General features: G+C 36.4%; 1 protein-coding gene across 1 annotated transcript; it reads right to left on the bottom strand.

The window, feature by feature from the left end:
* Positions 1 to 13897: 13897 nt before the first annotated feature.
* vip (vasoactive intestinal peptide) lies at positions 13898 to 18385 on the bottom strand. Its single transcript, XM_053502494.1, has 6 exons — positions 18263 to 18385; positions 17684 to 17788; positions 17006 to 17110; positions 15114 to 15245; positions 14841 to 14949; positions 13898 to 14470 (listed from the first exon to the last, which is right to left on the bottom strand). Coding segments are annotated over exons 1-6 (462 nt in total). The 5' UTR covers positions 18265 to 18385; the 3' UTR covers positions 13898 to 14461.
* Between the last annotated feature and the right edge of the window lie 20 nt (positions 18386 to 18405).

Raw genomic sequence — 18405 nt, 5'->3', positions numbered from 1 at the left:
ACAATGCTGCTCTCCATACTTTTAATTAATGTCAAATCTTGTCACTATAAACAAGTCATGGCATCATGTCCAGGCCTCTTTTCCATAGCTTTATTAACATATCAATCTCTCAGTTATTATTTTTCACCTGCCTTTGTAAAAACAAATAAATAAAAGCAAAAAGCATATTTCTCTGGGTTTATTTTCTTTTATTTTAAGACTTATTGACAAGCATTAAAGCACTGGCTGTTAGCAGCTGACAAACAAAGTTAATCAACAATTAATTTTTATCTTCTGATGAGCCACAGCTCCCTTGGAAGAAGACAACAGGCACAGCAGAGTAACTGCTGTAAGGTGGTGCTTTCTTTATTGATCAAACTGTCCAATGATGAAAGTTATTCAACATTCTTACTGTAGCATAATTAGTCTAAAAATCTATGCATTAATTACTCCTCTCTGTCTAGCCACGTCTAACCTAGTTAAATAATTAATATAACTTGTTAAATATTCTCAATAAACAAAAACTTTTTTAATTTTAAATACATTGGCGTAAAACATTTTAATCTCTTTTTAATGAATACAAGATTTTATTAAATTGTAAGGCATCTGATCACGCCCAATGAATTGTACATTTATTTCATCATTATTCATTTACACTTTTATACTGGTTGATTTTTTTAACAAGACTTACACATTCCTGTTATCAACAGCATCAATTTCAATTGTGTTTAAAATACAGTTAAAACTAGGATTACGAGCATAATTTGTTCTGGGAGTGTGCTTGTATATCAAAGCACTTGTATATCAAAGCAATATTTATTTATTAAAGTAAAAATAAAACAAATTAATCTGCTTTTTACCTTTGAAAAAATAGGAAGTAAGTGGCTAAAGTAAGATGAGAAAGAAGAGTGGTGTGGGGGGGGGTTGCTTTGTAGGGCGACACACACACACACACACACACAAAGACACTGCTCTGTCGAAAAACTTCTTTAACAAGGAGCCTTTCTAATGACACACGCTTTTACCTCCTTTTGAGGATTTCGCACAAATGTGACGTTACATTGTCATTGAACATATTTATCTTCTTTTCTGCTACAGTTTTATAAACTTTTTTTTTCTTTACTATGGCCAATGTGGCAGTACAGTTACTAAAGAATAGTCACTACATTTGGACAAAAAATAAAAAAATGCTTTACACACGCACACACACATGCTCACAATGTTATAATAAACAGTACATGGGCATGGATGTTGACTATGCGAGTGATGCATGCGCACTGAGACAAAGCATGAAAGATGACACACAATCTCACAGCAGGAGAGAGCGAAGAACCATTGGCTCAGTTGTGATCATGTGACATTTTGCAGACAAAGCGCATATGTACTGCTCATATGCCAAGACCTCACTGACTTATCGAGCTAATACTTATTGAAAAAATTAGCAAAATGCTTGCAGACCAAGTTACTTGCAATCCAAAGTGCCACTGTACTTAAAAAAGCTGATGTTTATCAGTAAACGGTCAGTAATTCGGTCAGACTGATTTTCAAAAAAGAATTATTGTACCTGTAATGTTTTATTTAAAGTACATTTTAGAGTATGTACTTAGTACTTCCATTTGAGTAAAAAATGTTAAGTGTTACTTTAATTGTAGTGGACTACATTTTAGGCAGTTACTTACTTATTTATTATGTACTTAATTAGTGAGTTTGTGTACTTCTGCCTCATCTTTCTGTTTACAGCAGCATAGTGTCCTAGAGGGATTTTATTTTTAGTAAACTGTTTTACTTCCATTTGGTTTGTGATTTACTCTGCATTTAAAACTAGATGTTGATTCATGACCCAGTTCCAGCTCTGCTTGCAGTGAAAATATCTTTGGGTGTAGTTTCTCACTTACAGTTCAGCTAAGAAACTGATGCATGTCGAATGTTTGAAACTGAAATACAACTCGAAACTGTAAACAACTTAAAACAACAACAACAACAACAAAAAGTCATGACAATCAAACCACAAGTCATCAGAAAAAACATGTTAAAAAATAAATAATTGATTGATCATTAAAAATTAATAATAACCAAACATTTCCCCCTCAGTTTAAGCCGTTTAGTTTAAAATTTAAAACAGTTCTAGTGGCACAATCAAGTGTTTCGCATTCACTGATTTGTTTGAGGCAACTCCACCACAGTGTCATCACTGACCTCCACATAGAAATGTTATATGTTTTTATTAATAAAAATTTGTAAAAAATGTTACTTAATTGTGCGTAAATAACTTATTTGCTAAGTCGTCCTCACTCTCATGTCCACTCCACATCTACTTAGACTCGCCCTTCTAAGGACACATCAGCTGTACACATGAAGTACTCATAAAGCACTAAAGAGTGTACATCACTTTATACTGGTGAATTTTTGCTGATCAGTTTTGTGAATTCTGAGCAAAGGTGGCAGAAGGGGAAGTGGATTGCATGCAGGCCAACTGAAGCTAGTGTTCATAATAGGAATTGCAGGGATCCGTTTCTTCAGAAAAGAATAACTTAGCTAACATTAGATTATTGCTGGATTGTCCAGGTTAGAGTAACACTGCAGGCAAAACTTCATAATTTGGTAGAGGAATAACATTCTGTGTCATGGGTGTTGGCGGATTTATTTTTAATATCCTATAACATTTCATATAGATACAATATCACACAATCATATGATTTATTCACATTAGTGTGACCATCCAATGTCTGTTGCTATTGTCATAAACGATACACTGATACAAAGTGTTCTGGAAGTGAAAGGCAGGTATGGAAAAGCAGAAATGAGCCTCAGACTTAGGAGCTTTTCAGACTGACTCAAGGGTATATCTTATCTGATATGGTGGGGCAGGTCATTCAGATCTTGCAGCATGCCTCCCAGGCAATGTCGACTGATCTGTCTCCACCCCTCCATCTCATTCTCTATTGACATAAGAGCTTTGAGGGGGTATTTGCAGCCAATTACCCATTAAAAGGATAACAGATTGTATGTTCTGATTATTATCAATGATGTGGAGTGGAGCTTTTTAATTGGCTGAGGTGAATAAGCTTCAATAATTCCAAGATGCTAGAATGCTTGGTCTTCATTTAATTAAGTCTAAAATTATCATTGCCTGGGTGACTGGGGGAAAATTGTCATACTTACATAACAGTGCCAGTTTGCCTGTGTTTTGGCCCTAGGTCATTTAACGCATCTCTAATAGTGGCAAGGGTTAACACTCCCCCTATTTCGGGCACTGGTGTCATTTCACACTTATATATGCCTCAGAGAGAGATACAGCAGGAAGTGCCCTAACAATTCTGGCGTTTGGCATATCGTATCACCAATACATGTATTGATCACATCCCTCCTTGAGTATCCAACCCTACCACCTGCCTGGGTCTGTGTGCATGAAAATTTGCATGTTCTTCATGTGTGCTTGGTGGGTTTCCTCTAGGTTCTTCTGGTTTCCTTCCACAGTTGGCAATCCCAAATTGCCCATAGTGTGTAAATGATTGTGTGTGTATGTGTCCAATCCAGGGTGTACGCTGTCTTATGCCCTTAGTCTAAGCCTTCTAATGCAAGACTTGCACCATTTTCTTATGTTACCATTTCTTTGCTGTTTTTTTATTATCTAACACCCCATTAATAAACATCTCCCTACAGCTACAAATTATCTATAGTAAAACTAACCTGTACAACTCCATTATTATTAAATTGTTTACAGGTTGAAACAACTACCACTGATCCACGCTTTGTCTGGAGCATTGTTTTTTGTTGCTATTCAATGCTTTTATACTGATTATATACTTATTACTGTATGCCATCTGTGACATCAGTCTACTGTACCTGTTTAAAATGTCATGCATGTTTTTTTTGTTGTTGTTGCAAATATGGCACTCCTTACAGAGGAATATTGGGTCAGAAAATGCAGGTTAGGAAATGGACGCAATGAAAGGCAGAAACCTAAATTATATAAAAGTTCCTAAAAGCCTGTCTTTCAACCCACAAAATCATGGTTTCTGACTGTCTATTTCTATGGGGAATAGTTTTAAGTGGTGGAGCAGCAATTACCAGAGCAGAGGGTCTGGTCAGTGTAGTGGTCAGAGTCCTGTCTATTTTTATGGGCAGCATTCCCCTGGTCCATTTAGCCAGGCAGTAATGAGCACTAATGAGCTGTCTGTGTCCATACAGCTGGGCAAAAGCATCTAGCATCTGAACTCCACCACACTATTTTATACATTGGATTAGTCTTGGGTCCATCTGAAATGCTGTCATACGTGAAAAACTGTCTAGCATATAGCTAATGGCTTTTACAACCTAGGGCATTTTGGATCCAGTGACAATTCAGATGAAGTATCATCTTAGTGAGTATCCCAAGGTCTTATTCTTATGGAGCTTGGTAGCTGACAAACATATTTAAATATGATTTTTTTAATACTTTAATTAAAACACCACATAAGAATATATATGTAATACTAATACTACTGTATGTCTACATTTAGCAAATGTATTTCTTTTTTATGTTCTTTAAGTATTTCTACTGAAATAGTACATGCTTTAAGAATAGTTGAACATAGCATTTACCAACCAAAATGATGTTCTTCTAAAATAGCTAAGGATCAAGGGGTTGATTCTGTGCATGTTTCCTTGTGTCTGTGTTGGTTTCCTTAGGGTTCTTTGGTTCCCTTTCATGACAGAAGGTCATTTAGACTAAGATAAGATAAGATGTGAATGTGGTAATGTGTAAATGTTGTCACATTATTCCTGTTTTCCTGGGTCAGGCTTTAAATGTACAGGACAAGGACAACGTGTGTACTGAAATGAGTGGGAAATCCTGGTAAACCCAAATCTTTTTGACCTACAGTACGGTATCTTACAAAAGTGAGTACATCTTTACAAAAGCGAGTATACCCCTCACATTTATTTTTTATTGTGAACATGTCAAAACTATGTCCAAAGTGTCAATATTTTGGTGTGAGCACCATTGTTATCTAGCATGGCCTCAATTAACCAAAGCTGTACATATTGCTGCTGGGATCCTCTTCCAATCCTCCATAATGATATTGCGGAGCTGCTGGATGTTACACACACTTTCCTCTTGAGGATGCTTCACAGGTGCTCAATAGGGTTCAGATCTGAAGACATACTTGGTCACTGACAAACACGCAAACATGATGAATAGGACATGTGACTTAGCATGGTTAAAGATGTACAGCTGTTATCACTTAGGGGGTACTCACTTTTGTTGCTAGCTATTTTGACAATAATGGCTGTATGTTGATTTTTTTTTTTTCAATTCAATTCAATTTTATTCATATAGCGCTTTTAACAATGGTCATTGTCTCAACGCAGTTTTACAAAATAAAAAAAAAAAATTGTGTATGAGTGAGAAAAAAATGTGTTTAGTAAATAATAATGAGATTGTCCATGATGAGCAAGCTGTGAAAAAAGCTGAAAAACTCTGTGAGATGGCAATAGAAGGAAACCTTGAAAGGAACCAGACTCAACAGCGAACCCATCCTCATTTGTGTGATAATGGATAACAGGAATTATATAACAACATTATGTGTGTTAGGCTGCTGGAAGTTCAATATATCAGAAGTTGTGTAGCTAGAGCTGGACCTTCTCTGGATGCCTTAAAATGCTCGCAGGGTTGGCCTTTGTCTATTGGAGCTGGCACAAACTCCAGATGCCTCGGGACGGAAAGAAAAATAAAAAACAGGTGAAAAGAATTAGCGTGGTTGCTGTTTCGGATATTACTGTAGCAGCACTAGATAAAATTGTGCATTTATTGTGCATTTATTGAGCATGCAGGACAACTACCTAGTAATGCATTACAATAGTCAAGTCTGGAGGTCATGAATGCATGAATCAGCTTTTCTACATATATACAGATATGGATAAAATGTTTCTGCTTGGCAATATTTCTAAGGTGGAAAAAGGCTGTTTTTGTAATATTAGAAATATGATTTTTAAAGGATAAGTTACTGTCTAATATTACAGTACGTCCAGGTCTTTCACTGTCGAGCTGGTAGTAATAGCACATCCTTCTAAATGCAAGCTGAATTGTGAGAGCTGTTGTGTACTGGTTTTGGGGCCAATAAGGAATATCTGTCTTATCTGAATTTAGTAAGAGAAAATTATCAGTCATCCAACCTTTTACAACTTGGACACATTCAGTTAATCTAGACAACTTGGGTATTTCGTCTGGTTTTGTTGAGATGTATAACTGGGTATCAGCAGCATAGCAATGAAAACTAATTTCCTGTCTTCTAATGTTACCCAAGGGAAGCATGTATATGGAGAACAGCAGAGGTACTAACTGACTCTTGTGGAACCCCATATTTCACTGGCATTACACCAGACAGTTCTCCATTCAGTTCCAGAAAATGGTATCGATCAGACAGGTAGGATCTAAACCATTTAAATGCCTGTCCCTGAATACTTTGTAAGTGATCTATGAGAATATATTATGATCTATATTGTCGAATGCAGCACCAAGGTCAAGTAAGACTAGTACCGAGTTGCAGCCTTGGTCCGAAGGTAAAAACAAGTCATTTGTGATTTTAACTAGTGCAGTTTCTGTACTATGATGGGGCCTAAAACCTGACAGAAATTGTTTGAGGACATTCTCTCTTCTTATTATTTTCTATAATGTTATACAAGCTGCACATTGACTATAAAATATATCTAAGTTTCATTTCTATAATATTGTTCTTTGAGAAGATATTTTAAACTGTTCGCTGAAATTAGAGGGGCGTACTTTTGTGAGTGGTTGTACTTTACATAAAAATTTGTATAATTGTATAAATTGTTAAATTGTGTAGAAAATTATAAATCTATTTCTGTTTATTATGCAGTATATATTTTCAAAACACAACCAAAGTTCAAAACAAAGAAAGGTACAAATGTACACCAAGGATTTTTATTTAACGTGATATATAGACTTTAAATATACAACTTAAATTACTTTTGTTAGCTTGCAAGCTCTTTATCACACAAAAACTGCCTCTTATAATCATAACTGAGAAGATTCAATGTCAGTCCACATTCATCTTAGATGATGCACAGCAACGATTTGCTTCTCCTGAAGGTGACAGTCAAATAAGGTGGGGATCCACATCTGCCCCATCCAAATTCTGCATTGGTGTCCCACAAGGCTCAGTGCTGGGTACTTCTATGTTCTTCTTCTATGCCCACTTTCTTGATGAGCTTATATCCTCACATAATTTTTCATAACACTGCTAGGCTGATGACACTTAACTTGGTCTCTTCATTACTCATTGAGACACTGATGTTTCTGATGTACACTGATGTACACGGACCTCAGCATGTCTGGCAGACATCTTTTCATGAATGACACTTTACTGAAATTAAATCCCAGCAAAACCGAGTTGCTGTATAGTCCTTTAGATGCCTATCTCAAGCTCTTGTAAATTTCCTAAAAAGCTCTGAGAGCTGGACAACATTTAGATCCCACCATCTGGCACTACAGACCATCACTTTCCTCCTTTTCTCACATACCTGAGCAGACTCAGCCTTGCTGGTTTCTCCTTTACAACATTACGTGACATTCTGGCCATTTCTATCCATGAGGCCACTTAGGTGTCTGTTGATTCCCTTGTCATTTTAAGATTGCAACTTGGTCAAGTCTGTTCTGACTTTGAGCACCATCTGAGCTCTGCAGCTAATTGAGAATGCAGTTTTCAACCTCTCCAAGATCTTTCACACCACTCTATGTTCCCTCCACCGGCTTTTGTAGCTTCCCAAATCAGATTTAAAACTCTGGTACCTGCCCGCTAAATTAAAAAATGAAGCACCACTTGCATACCCTAAAGCAGCATTTATCAAATATCATAATGTTTGTATGTGTTTGTGACATTTAGTAAAATAGTTAAAAGAAGATAAGCACTTACTTACTTTGACGAAAGTAAAAAAAGGCAGCCATTACAATATGTGCATAAAAACAACAACTAAATTTGTCTGACCCTTTAAGACACATGCTGTATGTTGAATATATGTCATGTACTGTGTGTAATGAAAGAAAAAGTTCATTGTTTATGTTATTCACAAGTAATCGTGTAGGTAGTATTTCACACACACACACACACACACACACACATCTATCTTTTTATCTCTCTCTCTCTCTCTCTCTCTCTATCTATCTATCTATCTATCTATCTATAATTAGAATCTTGAAAAAATATTTTCTTTTATAATTTAATAAGAAGTCAAGTTCTCAAATATGCTTCACTACACATGAAGTGAAATATTGATAGCCTTTTTGTTTTAATTTGAATGATTTTGAACAAAGGTACAATACTCTAAGACCCTGTAACCAAGGTTCTGACCACTGCAGTCCGGGAACATCTTCCAAGAGCTGAAGTTTTGGAGTTGATCTGTTCCCGTCATCTAGCCCTCAAAATTTGGGCCGTTTCACCAACTATACACAGAGTCACGCACATAGGGGCCAGTGTTAGCGGTTTTAATGTTATGGTTGATCGATGTGTGTAAACATAGATTCATACATACATACACTACCGTTCAAAAGTTTTAGAACACTTTCTAACTCCATGATGGTTCCTGATTTTTATTTCTTTCTACATTGTAAAGGAATGCTGAAGGCGTCCAAAAAATTCATTAATCTCCTTTGAACAGTTAATAGTGAGATGTGTCTGCTACTTATGCTCTATAAAGACTTCATACCGCCTCCAATCTGAGGTGCTGTTAATTGGTCATTTTTCAGGCTGATAACTCTAAATGAACTTCTCGTCTGCGGCAGAGGTAGGTTTTGGTCTCGCCCTCCTGGGATGGTCTTTATGAGAGCCAGTTTCATTATGGTGCTTGACGGATTTTGCAAATGCACTTGACAATACTGTTCTTGCAAGAACTGTTACAGAAAGGCTGACCTCTGTGTCTTAAAATAACCACTAACTGTTGTTTTTCTTGTTGTTACATAATTGCCTAATCCCATATGTGTTATTTTATAGTTTTGAAATCCCCAGTATTGTTGTAGAATGTAGAAAATAAATCACTAAACAAAAACAAAGAAATTTGCAAGTGACCCCCAAACTTTTGAACAGTAGTGTACATACATGTACAAATGTAGCCAAAAAAAGGTGAGTAATTTATAAAAAAGTACACATGTAGGTTTTGGGATTTTCATTTAATCAGTCCCATCCAATTGGTTTTAAATAAAATGTTTAACTCTAGCATGCTGCAGCGAAATGAGGGTTAATTTGTATGGTTTTAGATTAAGGTTTGGCCTAGGTGAAGTTTAGCGCACAAACATTTGGCTTAAAAATAATTTTTCCTGTTTCTGAATACTTTAAATTCATCCTGTATATATTGGTACAAATTTCCACTGTAAAATAGTGAGCTACTGATCATTACATAATAAGCAATATCAGTAATACGGCATGCATTTCTAGGTTAAAACTGACACATTCTGTTTGAAATGCATGTTAATACAGTTACTTTAGAGCTAGCGTTTATTGGTTACAAACATATGTAGCCAAGTCCCTCATTACCTTAGAGATATTTTAGGTGTTGCTATGTGGTGTGTATCATGTGAGTTTTTGCCACCCGGAATTTTGTATTCTAAAAATTTCTACACAAGTTATAGCACAAATACTTTGTAAATCCCTGTTAAACTATTGGATTTTTGCAACACCATTAGATTAGATTTATGCAACATAGGAATCAAATTTACACTATATTACCAAAAGTATTCGCTTGTCTGCCTTCACATGTATTTGAATTTAAGTAACATCCAATCTTTAATCCCTAGGGTTTAATATAACGTTAATCCAACATCAACGCCATCCTCAAAAATGCCCAACAGAAAATGTACTTCCTGCGCCAATTAAGGAAGTACGGTCTGTCACCTCCTCCTTTCTGGCAGACGCTACAGAACCCTGTACACTAAAAATGCTTTTTACAAAATTCTTACACCCATCTATACATTACTGTTATTTGCACTAAACAAACAGCTTGTACTGTATATTGTATAAAAGCACCACCATGCTCCTTATAAATGTCTTGCATCCTTAACATAATAAACATTAAAACGTGTAGGTAATTCATACAGAAAATGAAAAAAATCTCTCATACTCATTCTCTATATTGCTTATTCTGTACAGGGTCGCAAGAGGCCTGGAGCCTATGCAAAGGGACTCGAGACACTAGGTGGTGTACCTGCATATCTATCTATTGCAGGGCACATGAACTCTCACACACTCACTCACACACTCAAGGCAATTTGGAAATGGCAGTTAGCTTAATCTGCATGTCTTTGGACAGTGAAAAGCAAACAGTGAACCTTAACACATGGGAGAACATGCAAACTGCGACGGGCCGCCTTAATTTAGAATAAAACCCATATTTCCATATTATTTTATTGTAGCTTTGATTCTAATAGTAATGTTACTGGCTAGGCAGCTGTTCAAATTCTAATATGATAGGTGTTAGTTATTTCTAAGGTATTTTAATTCTGATTAATTCATTAGCAAACTACACTACATGGTGTTAAAAACATAAAGCAGTATTATGATGTTTTTAGTCAAAGCAATGTAGTTGCTTCAAAGTGAAAATATTTTTATAACAGTTTTAATAAAGTAATAAAAGTTACTTTTTATATAGTTTTATATAATTTTATATACACTCACCTAAAGGATTATTAGGAACACCTGTTCAATTTCTCATTAATGCAATTATCTAATCAACCAATCACATGGCAGTTGCTTCAATGCATTTAGGGGTGTGGTCCTGGTCAAGACAATCTCCTAAACTCCAAACTGTATGTCAGAATAGGAAAGAAAGGTGATTTAAGCAATTTTGAGCGTGGCATGGTTGTTGATGCCAGAAGGGCCGGTCTGAGTATTTTACAATCTGCTCAGTTACTGGGATTTTCACGCACAACCATTTCTAGGGTTTACAAAGAATGGTGTGAAAAGGAAAAAACATCCAGCATGCGGCAGTCCTGTGGGCGAAAATGCCTTGTTGATGCTAGAGGTCAGAGGAGAATGGGCCGACTGATTCAAGCTGATAGAAGAGATAACCACTCGTTACAACCAAGGTATGCAGCAAAGCATTTGTGAAGCCCAACCACGCACAACCTTGAGGCGGATGGGCTACAACAGCAGAAGACCCCACCAGGTACCACTTATCTCCACTACAAATAGGAAAAAAAGGCTACAATTTGCACAAGCTCACCAAAATTGAGACATTAAAATGGTAGAGTCAGAATTTGGCATAAACAGAATCCATCATGCCTTGTTACCACTGTGCAGGCTGGTGGTGGTGGTGTAATGGTGTGGGGGATGTTTTCTTGGCATCTTTAGGCCCCTTAGTGCCAATTGGGCATCGTTTAAATGCCACGGGCGACCTGAGCATTGTTTCTGACCATGTCCATCCCTTTATGACCACCATGTATCCATCCTCTGATGGCTACTTCCAGCAGGATAATGCACCATGTCCCAAAGCTTGAACAATTTCAAATTGGTTTGAACATGACAATGAGTTCACTGTACTAAAATGGCCCCCACAGTCACCAGATCTCAACCCAATAGAGCATCTTTGGGATGTGGTGGAACGGGAGCTTTGTGCCCTGGATGTGCATCCCACAAATCTCCATCAACTGCAAGATGCTATCCTATCAATATGGGCCAACATTTCTCAAGAATGCTTTCAGCACCTTATTGAATCAATGCCACGTAGAATTAAGGCAGTTCTGAAGGCGAAAGGGGGTCAAACACCGTATTAGTATGGTGATCCCAATAATCCTTTAGGTGAGTGTAGTTACTTAAGAATTTAAATATACCCGAGTACAATTCAGTAGCTATTTTTCCCCCTTTTCTGCCTTTTTAGAGTACATTTGTGGTTGGACATTTGACACTTTTTGCTTAGTAAGCTTGTGACATACATTCATGTAAGTACAAATTCTCAGTACTCTTTCTGTGCTGAAAGCAGTGGTACTAGATCCTTATTAAAGATGTAGTCTTGAGTTACTATATATGATTTACTAATAGAGGAAAGCAAACGTCAGTTACCTCAAAAGTATAATATGTATCAAATTTAATTCATAACCCCAAATATGCTTTGAACATCATTTGGATTAACATCAGCATGATTGACAGATGAAATGATCGAATCTGCTAATGTAGTCTCCTCCACGTACAGTATATCCATGTTCAATAGTCCTAGTTATTTAAACTGTTTTTCTGGTCAGCGATAAAATGAGCATTAATTCAGCATAATTCATCTTCAGACAATTTCTAATTTTAGAGTCTCTGCTTGGTTTTAATACTTTATGTGAATCTTTTCACTGCCGTTCTTCATCCCCTGACAATTGTGATTCAGTTTTCCAAGGCTACAGATGAGACTAGTAACCATACTGACTCACCACTCATGTCATATCAACACATTTAATTTATACAAATGAAAAGTTGAAGGTTAACTTGATTGAGAGTTCAACACCACTGAATAAGAAAAGACAGGTATGTAGACAGAGACAGTAACATGACAGGGATTGATGATGGAACCCCGGTAATGTGAGGTGGCAACATTACCACCATGTAACATCTCAATTCACTTTACTCGTCATTTTCTCACAATCTGCCAGAACTCCTTCAGTGGACTTTGGCATAGGCTCTACAAGCGGTGTCTACATCAAATCGGGACTTTTAACTCTCCACAATAACAGAACACAGTTATGAGAGTAAAAATTACTTATATTTCTCTATATAATCCCCTGCTACATTAATCCACATTTTTTAGAATTTCACTAGTGCTTTAATACCATCAAGGTAGAAAGTTCAGGCCATGATCAGACTGCCTGCTTCGCGTCTGAAACGCTGGCCTCTCAGGAACTCCTTTAATGGCCCAAACATGTGGAAATAGCTTGGAGCAAGGTTAGGACTGTATGGGGGATGTGGCAAAAACTCCTAGCTGAGTTCCCGTAATGCACAAGTGGTGTTTATGAATAAATGTATGTACAATTTTCATAGGCAGATGCGTTGGTGACAAGATATCTGTCAATTTTTGAGAATCAGGGGTTCCACTTGCTGAATGTTCATGCAAACAACTGCGGTGGGCTCCAAGCCACCTCGACTAGGACAGATGTTCAGTCTCCTTTAAAAAGATTACACCATTCAAATGTTTAACTGCAGCCAAGAATCTTAACACCATACTGTGCTTAAAGTCTTCTGTAAATGTCAATCAGTTTTACACCTTCATTCATAAGAAATTTCATCACAATTCCCAGTTTGACTTGAATATAAGTATGAGTCTCTGGACCCATACTGGAGGAATGAACAGTAATTTTCCATAGGAAAGTCTTCATGTCAGAAAGTGCTATTTTGATGATGGTAGAGTACCACACTGGTCTAAAATTTCCCACATGTGTTTAAATGCATTGACATCTAGTGACTCATTTTCAAAGACATCAAATGTTCAGTGAACTTTATGTATGGAGCATTGTCAGCTAGGTATAAACCACTCCAGTCGAGATATAAATCCTTTATCATAGGATTAAGGTGATTAGTGGGAATAACTTTACATTGATTTGCAGTTACTCTTCCCATTGAGGGAACATGTGGTTTGCAAAATGCATAATATAGGTACTATTTTTTTTCTTCCTTTAATTCATTATGTGTGTATATTTTGGGTCTTTTAGACATTTTCTTTACATTAAATCTGGCCAAGGATATGCATTATTACAATAAACTTACACTAAAACCTACAACTGACTAAAGACATTTCATGATAAATGTGGCTCACTGACACTGTTTTTGAGTTGTGCTGGAGGCAGCTCATTTTTTCTTTTTTAGAAAAAAAAGTTGGTTATAACCACAATGACTGACAATACACATATGGAATTTGAATGGCTCTTCAAAGTTTTATTATCATTGAATGGCAAAAATAAAGATTCTCCATTACCCCAATCCCACCCAGCTCTTTAAGTTCCCTTCTCTTGAGAACCAACAGAGAAGCAACAGCAATAGATTCTTATAAAATTATTCTGATTTACAAAATTCATTGAGATCAGACCATATTACATAATCAATCTTTGTTCCAACCTAATACAATACTGCTGGGATCTAATTGATGCTCCCCTTGTGGTCTTTGGGTTTAAGTTCTTGCTCTCTGATTGTACCGTGCCAGTCCATGGCTTCTTTCAATGCGTTTAATAATTACTTATTAATTACTTATTTTATTAAATCTACTACCTACAGAGAACAAAGAAGGAATGTGTTTGTTTCTGGGCCAAAACTAACTACACACACATACCTCCAGGCCAACATTCCTTAAAGTGTAATTATTATATACAGTGTAAACATTTACTTTATAGGTTACCACATTTTACATGTTTTAATGTTGAGAAAAATTGTTTCGAAATTAAATGCTGCTATCCTTTACTATACTCTGTATATGGAATGTCTATTACAGTCACTGATAATCATGTTTTCTTATCAGGTGGTCTTCAGAGTGGCTTAATGGGAGGGAAGAAAGCAGAGAAAGGGAAGAGAAGAGTAAAAAAGAAATTAAACATTTATAATTGATTGTACTGTACATGATGTTTGAACAAATCCCCTAATACAAAGCAAAACAACAGCAAGGAAATGGAGAGCAATAGACAGCGAGTCGGAGGGAACTGGAGCATAACTGATGACTGACACATGCACACACAAACACAAACACACAATTCTTCAGAGATCATCTGAAGAATTGTTACAGGCATGCTTAGTAAAATAGTTAAAAGATGATCGTGGTATGGGGAAAGGGAGAAAAGAAGCTGGTAGCATCCTTTTAAAGATAATAAATTAGTGTTTGTTACTGTTTTTATTTTGTCAGCAACTTACCATTGGTATATGATTAAGAAGCTCATCTACAGTTATGTCATCATAGCTCTCCCGGTAGGAGGTTTCTCCTCCAGTTGATTCCTCCTGCTCACTGGCAGGGTCTTCTAGGCTGAAGACATATATACAGTATGAGTGAAATCATCCAGCATAACATAATTATATAATATGTTGAAAGCACAATATTTAAATCCATCCCACTCGATGATAATGATATAGTCATATAGGTCATAACATCTTATGTAGTCAAAAGAGCTTGGTCATAGATCAACAAACCTCCGCTTTCCTGTTAAGACAGAGTTCAGGTACTTTTTCACAGCCATTTGCTTGCGGAAACGACTGTAGTTATCTGTGAATATCGCATCAGAATGACGCTTCACTGGCATCTGTCCTTCCACCAGATCATCGCTGTAATGGAGTTAGACAATAAGTTTCAGTAAAATGAACAGAATTGATCTATAGACATTAGTACTTAATATCTATATTAGTATAGACAAATTTAGATTTGGGAGAGTATTATTTGCTTAATTTACTAAAATAAGACTTATTATAATTAGTCTTGCTTAAGCTTTTTTTTTTGCATTGCATGGGTTATTGTCAGAATACTATTGTCAGTTATTATTGTCAGAATTTGACCGACAAAACTTGTCAGAACTTCAATTTAATTTTATCCAGGTTTATTTATTTAGAGCTTTTAACAATGGTCATGGTCATGAAGCAAGAAAAAAAGAAAATGAGTTTTAAAAGTGCTAGTAAATATGTGTAAATCATAATTATCAGAGTGTCAGTGATGATCAAGCCGAGGCCGACAGTGCTGCTGTAAACCTACTCAGGTCAACGACATAATGTCTATAATGTTAAAATGAATTCATCGAGGATATTAGTATTCTGTTAAATAAGATTTGTTTTCAGTATCTGTACCATTTTAGTAATTTTTGGAACACTTTATCTGATTTTTAAATGTGCTTATGCACTTTTAAACTGACAAAATTAGAAATGTTGGTTTCCATCATTTATCTTCTCGAATTATTTGGATCAGCAGTTCTCAAACATTTTCCCTAAATATTTTACATTTGCTTGTTTTGGATTAAACCCCCTCTGTTCAATTCAAATGAACTCAATAATTAATATAATAAAGTTTGAAAATGCTAGGTTGTGATGACTGTAACAAGATTACTGAATTGGATTACATGTCTGTTAACCAGTAAAATGATGGTGCTCATTATTCCTTATATAATAATGACTCTTTAAAGTTTTATTATTATTAAATGGCAGAATTAGGAGATTTCCCGTACCCACAAATCCCACCCAGCTCCTGAAATGCCCTTTTCTTCAGACCCAACATTGATGCAACAGAAATAGGTTCTTACAAAATTTTTCTGACTTACAAAATCCAATGAGATCAGACCGTATTACATAATCGCTCACTGCTACAATCTAACACAGTACTGGGGGGATCTAGATGCTCTGCTTGTGGCCTGTGCCAGTCCTTTACTTAATTTAGTTCATTCATTATTTAATATAGTGTCTGTTCCTGGGTCAAAACTCCTTATACAGTATCCCTTACACACAAACACCTTTAGGTCAACAATTTGTCTAACAAAAGTCTACTTATTATATACATTGAAATAGTTAATACACTTTTGGGCAGTAGCGTAAAGCTTGAAATGAACTTTGTAAGAAGAAGTAAGAAGACGGAGAGGATTTAAACAAAGGCTTATCTGCAGCAATCTGCATACATTGCCCAAACTATTATAGTATAATATTGCAAACATTTTGCATAAAACAGTTTGCATGCTTGGAACGGACAAAAAAAGACCGAGATACTACAAAGGTTCCCACTGGACACTCATAGGATTGTAGGACGTCTTCCGCACCATACACACCCAGAATACAGAACCTAACAATCCCCTAGAAATGTTGACACCCAAGGCGTCTTCAGGAATAATTTACCAAAGGACTCTTTAAGGATTTTTTTTTTAGGACAATTTAAATAGAATGTAAAGAGTCTTGGGTTTTAAAGACTTTCTACTGACGACCTGCTGGTTAGTCTGCGCACCTACTGGGATAAAACATTCACCCCATGCCTAAACTGTTATTCTTATGATTAAGCAGTCTGTTCTGACACGACGTAAAGCTGATTTGGAGGCTTGTCCTTATGCATATACCTGACACGTTTGCCGATCAGCGATTCCAGGTAGCGTCTGGCTGACAGTTGGCCCAGCAGTTTGCTGTAGCCGCTGGTGAACAGACCGTCCGCGTGTCGAGTGGCTCTGCACATAGGAGGAAAAAACTTTTGGACAAAATCGCTTTTCAGATTTTATTCTGCTGCTAGAAGAATCTCCACAGTGTTGAGGCATCATCATCATCATTATTATTATTATTATTATTGTAGGCTGTGCGTTATTGCGTTTTGTGTAAAAGTGTCGTTTAAACTAAGAGCAGAGTTGCAAAGAACATGATAAACAATAAATCAACCCAACGCAAACAACGCAGTAAAAAAAGAAAAAAAACATAAAAAAGTCATGCACCACATCACATCGTCCTAACCCCATTCACACGCCTTGATTTTGTTTGGAGAGACTGTGGAGGTTATTCACAGAAACGAGACTCTGTCTACGAAATTACCACACGTTTTTAAAATAGTAAACTTATTTACTTAACACCTCATTTAAACAACATAATTCTTGTAATACAACGTTTTACCCAGCCTCATTATTAGTTATTACGCATTACGCATTATCAAACTTCCAACGCTGCTAAATCAGAAAGTTCAAGTAAGAAATGATAGAAATGCATGTAAAAAGCGCTGAAACCCTATTATTGTAGTGTAGGTGCTCTCTTACCGTGTAGTGGCGAGCGGCAAACTGAGAGTCCGCGTGTAAAAGACGCCGCAGATCGCTATGAGGAACAGCAGCTGAGAGGCGCTCCTATGTAACATCGCCTTACACCTGCACGGAAGCGCACACATCTTTATTATTCTCCCCCCAGCACCACCGTTATCTCTATGTATGTCAGATGCATGCGTAAAATGCAGACATTTAGGACTGAAATGTTAAGCGATATTATCTAGGCATGGAATCTCTATAGTTTATTAAAAGAAAAGTCTTTATACCCTACACCTATTACTCAAAAACATAAAGGAAATAATATTTTTTTTCCTTTATAAAAAAAGAAAGATATTTACATGATTAGTAAAAATACATCTTAAGTTAACCTGTGTATTCCAACATTTAAAATAATCAAAGTTATTATTATTTTTTTTAAAGTAAATAGAAAAAGGAAAAAAGTAGCACAAAGTATTCTATGTGGCGACCAAACAGTAGAAAGTATAATATAAAGCATGCAAACACGTAGTCAATGCTAGAATTAAAAGCTGAGAATGATTAAGATTTTGAGGAAGTAACAAGAGAAGAAGTCCTTACATGTGCTCGGATGGATGTGGATGAGTGTGTGGCCCCTCTTGGAGCGCTGACCCTGATGCTGAAACAGATGATTTCTAATCTCAAAGAAGTTTCCTTTGCGACTGCTGTCTCTTTGAATGGCCTCACCCACCGCGCCTCGTTTT

Source organism: Clarias gariepinus, chromosome 8 (assembly GCF_024256425.1).
Source record: "Clarias gariepinus isolate MV-2021 ecotype Netherlands chromosome 8, CGAR_prim_01v2, whole genome shotgun sequence".
Lineage (NCBI taxonomy): Eukaryota > Metazoa > Chordata > Actinopteri > Siluriformes > Clariidae > Clarias > Clarias gariepinus.
The sequence above is the reverse complement of the archived record's forward strand: the minus strand, read 5'-3'. Positions and strand labels throughout refer to the sequence as shown.

Coding starts and splice junctions, on each gene's coding strand:
- vip (XM_053502494.1), bottom strand. Junction 17,111..17,683: donor TTGCCGCTCGCCACTACACG/GTAAGAGAGCAC, acceptor TCCTATGTGCAG/AGCCACTCGACACGCGGACG. Junction 15,246..17,005: donor CTGATCGGCAAACGTGTCAG/GTATATGCATAA, acceptor ACTCCATTACAG/CGATGATCTGGTGGAAGGAC.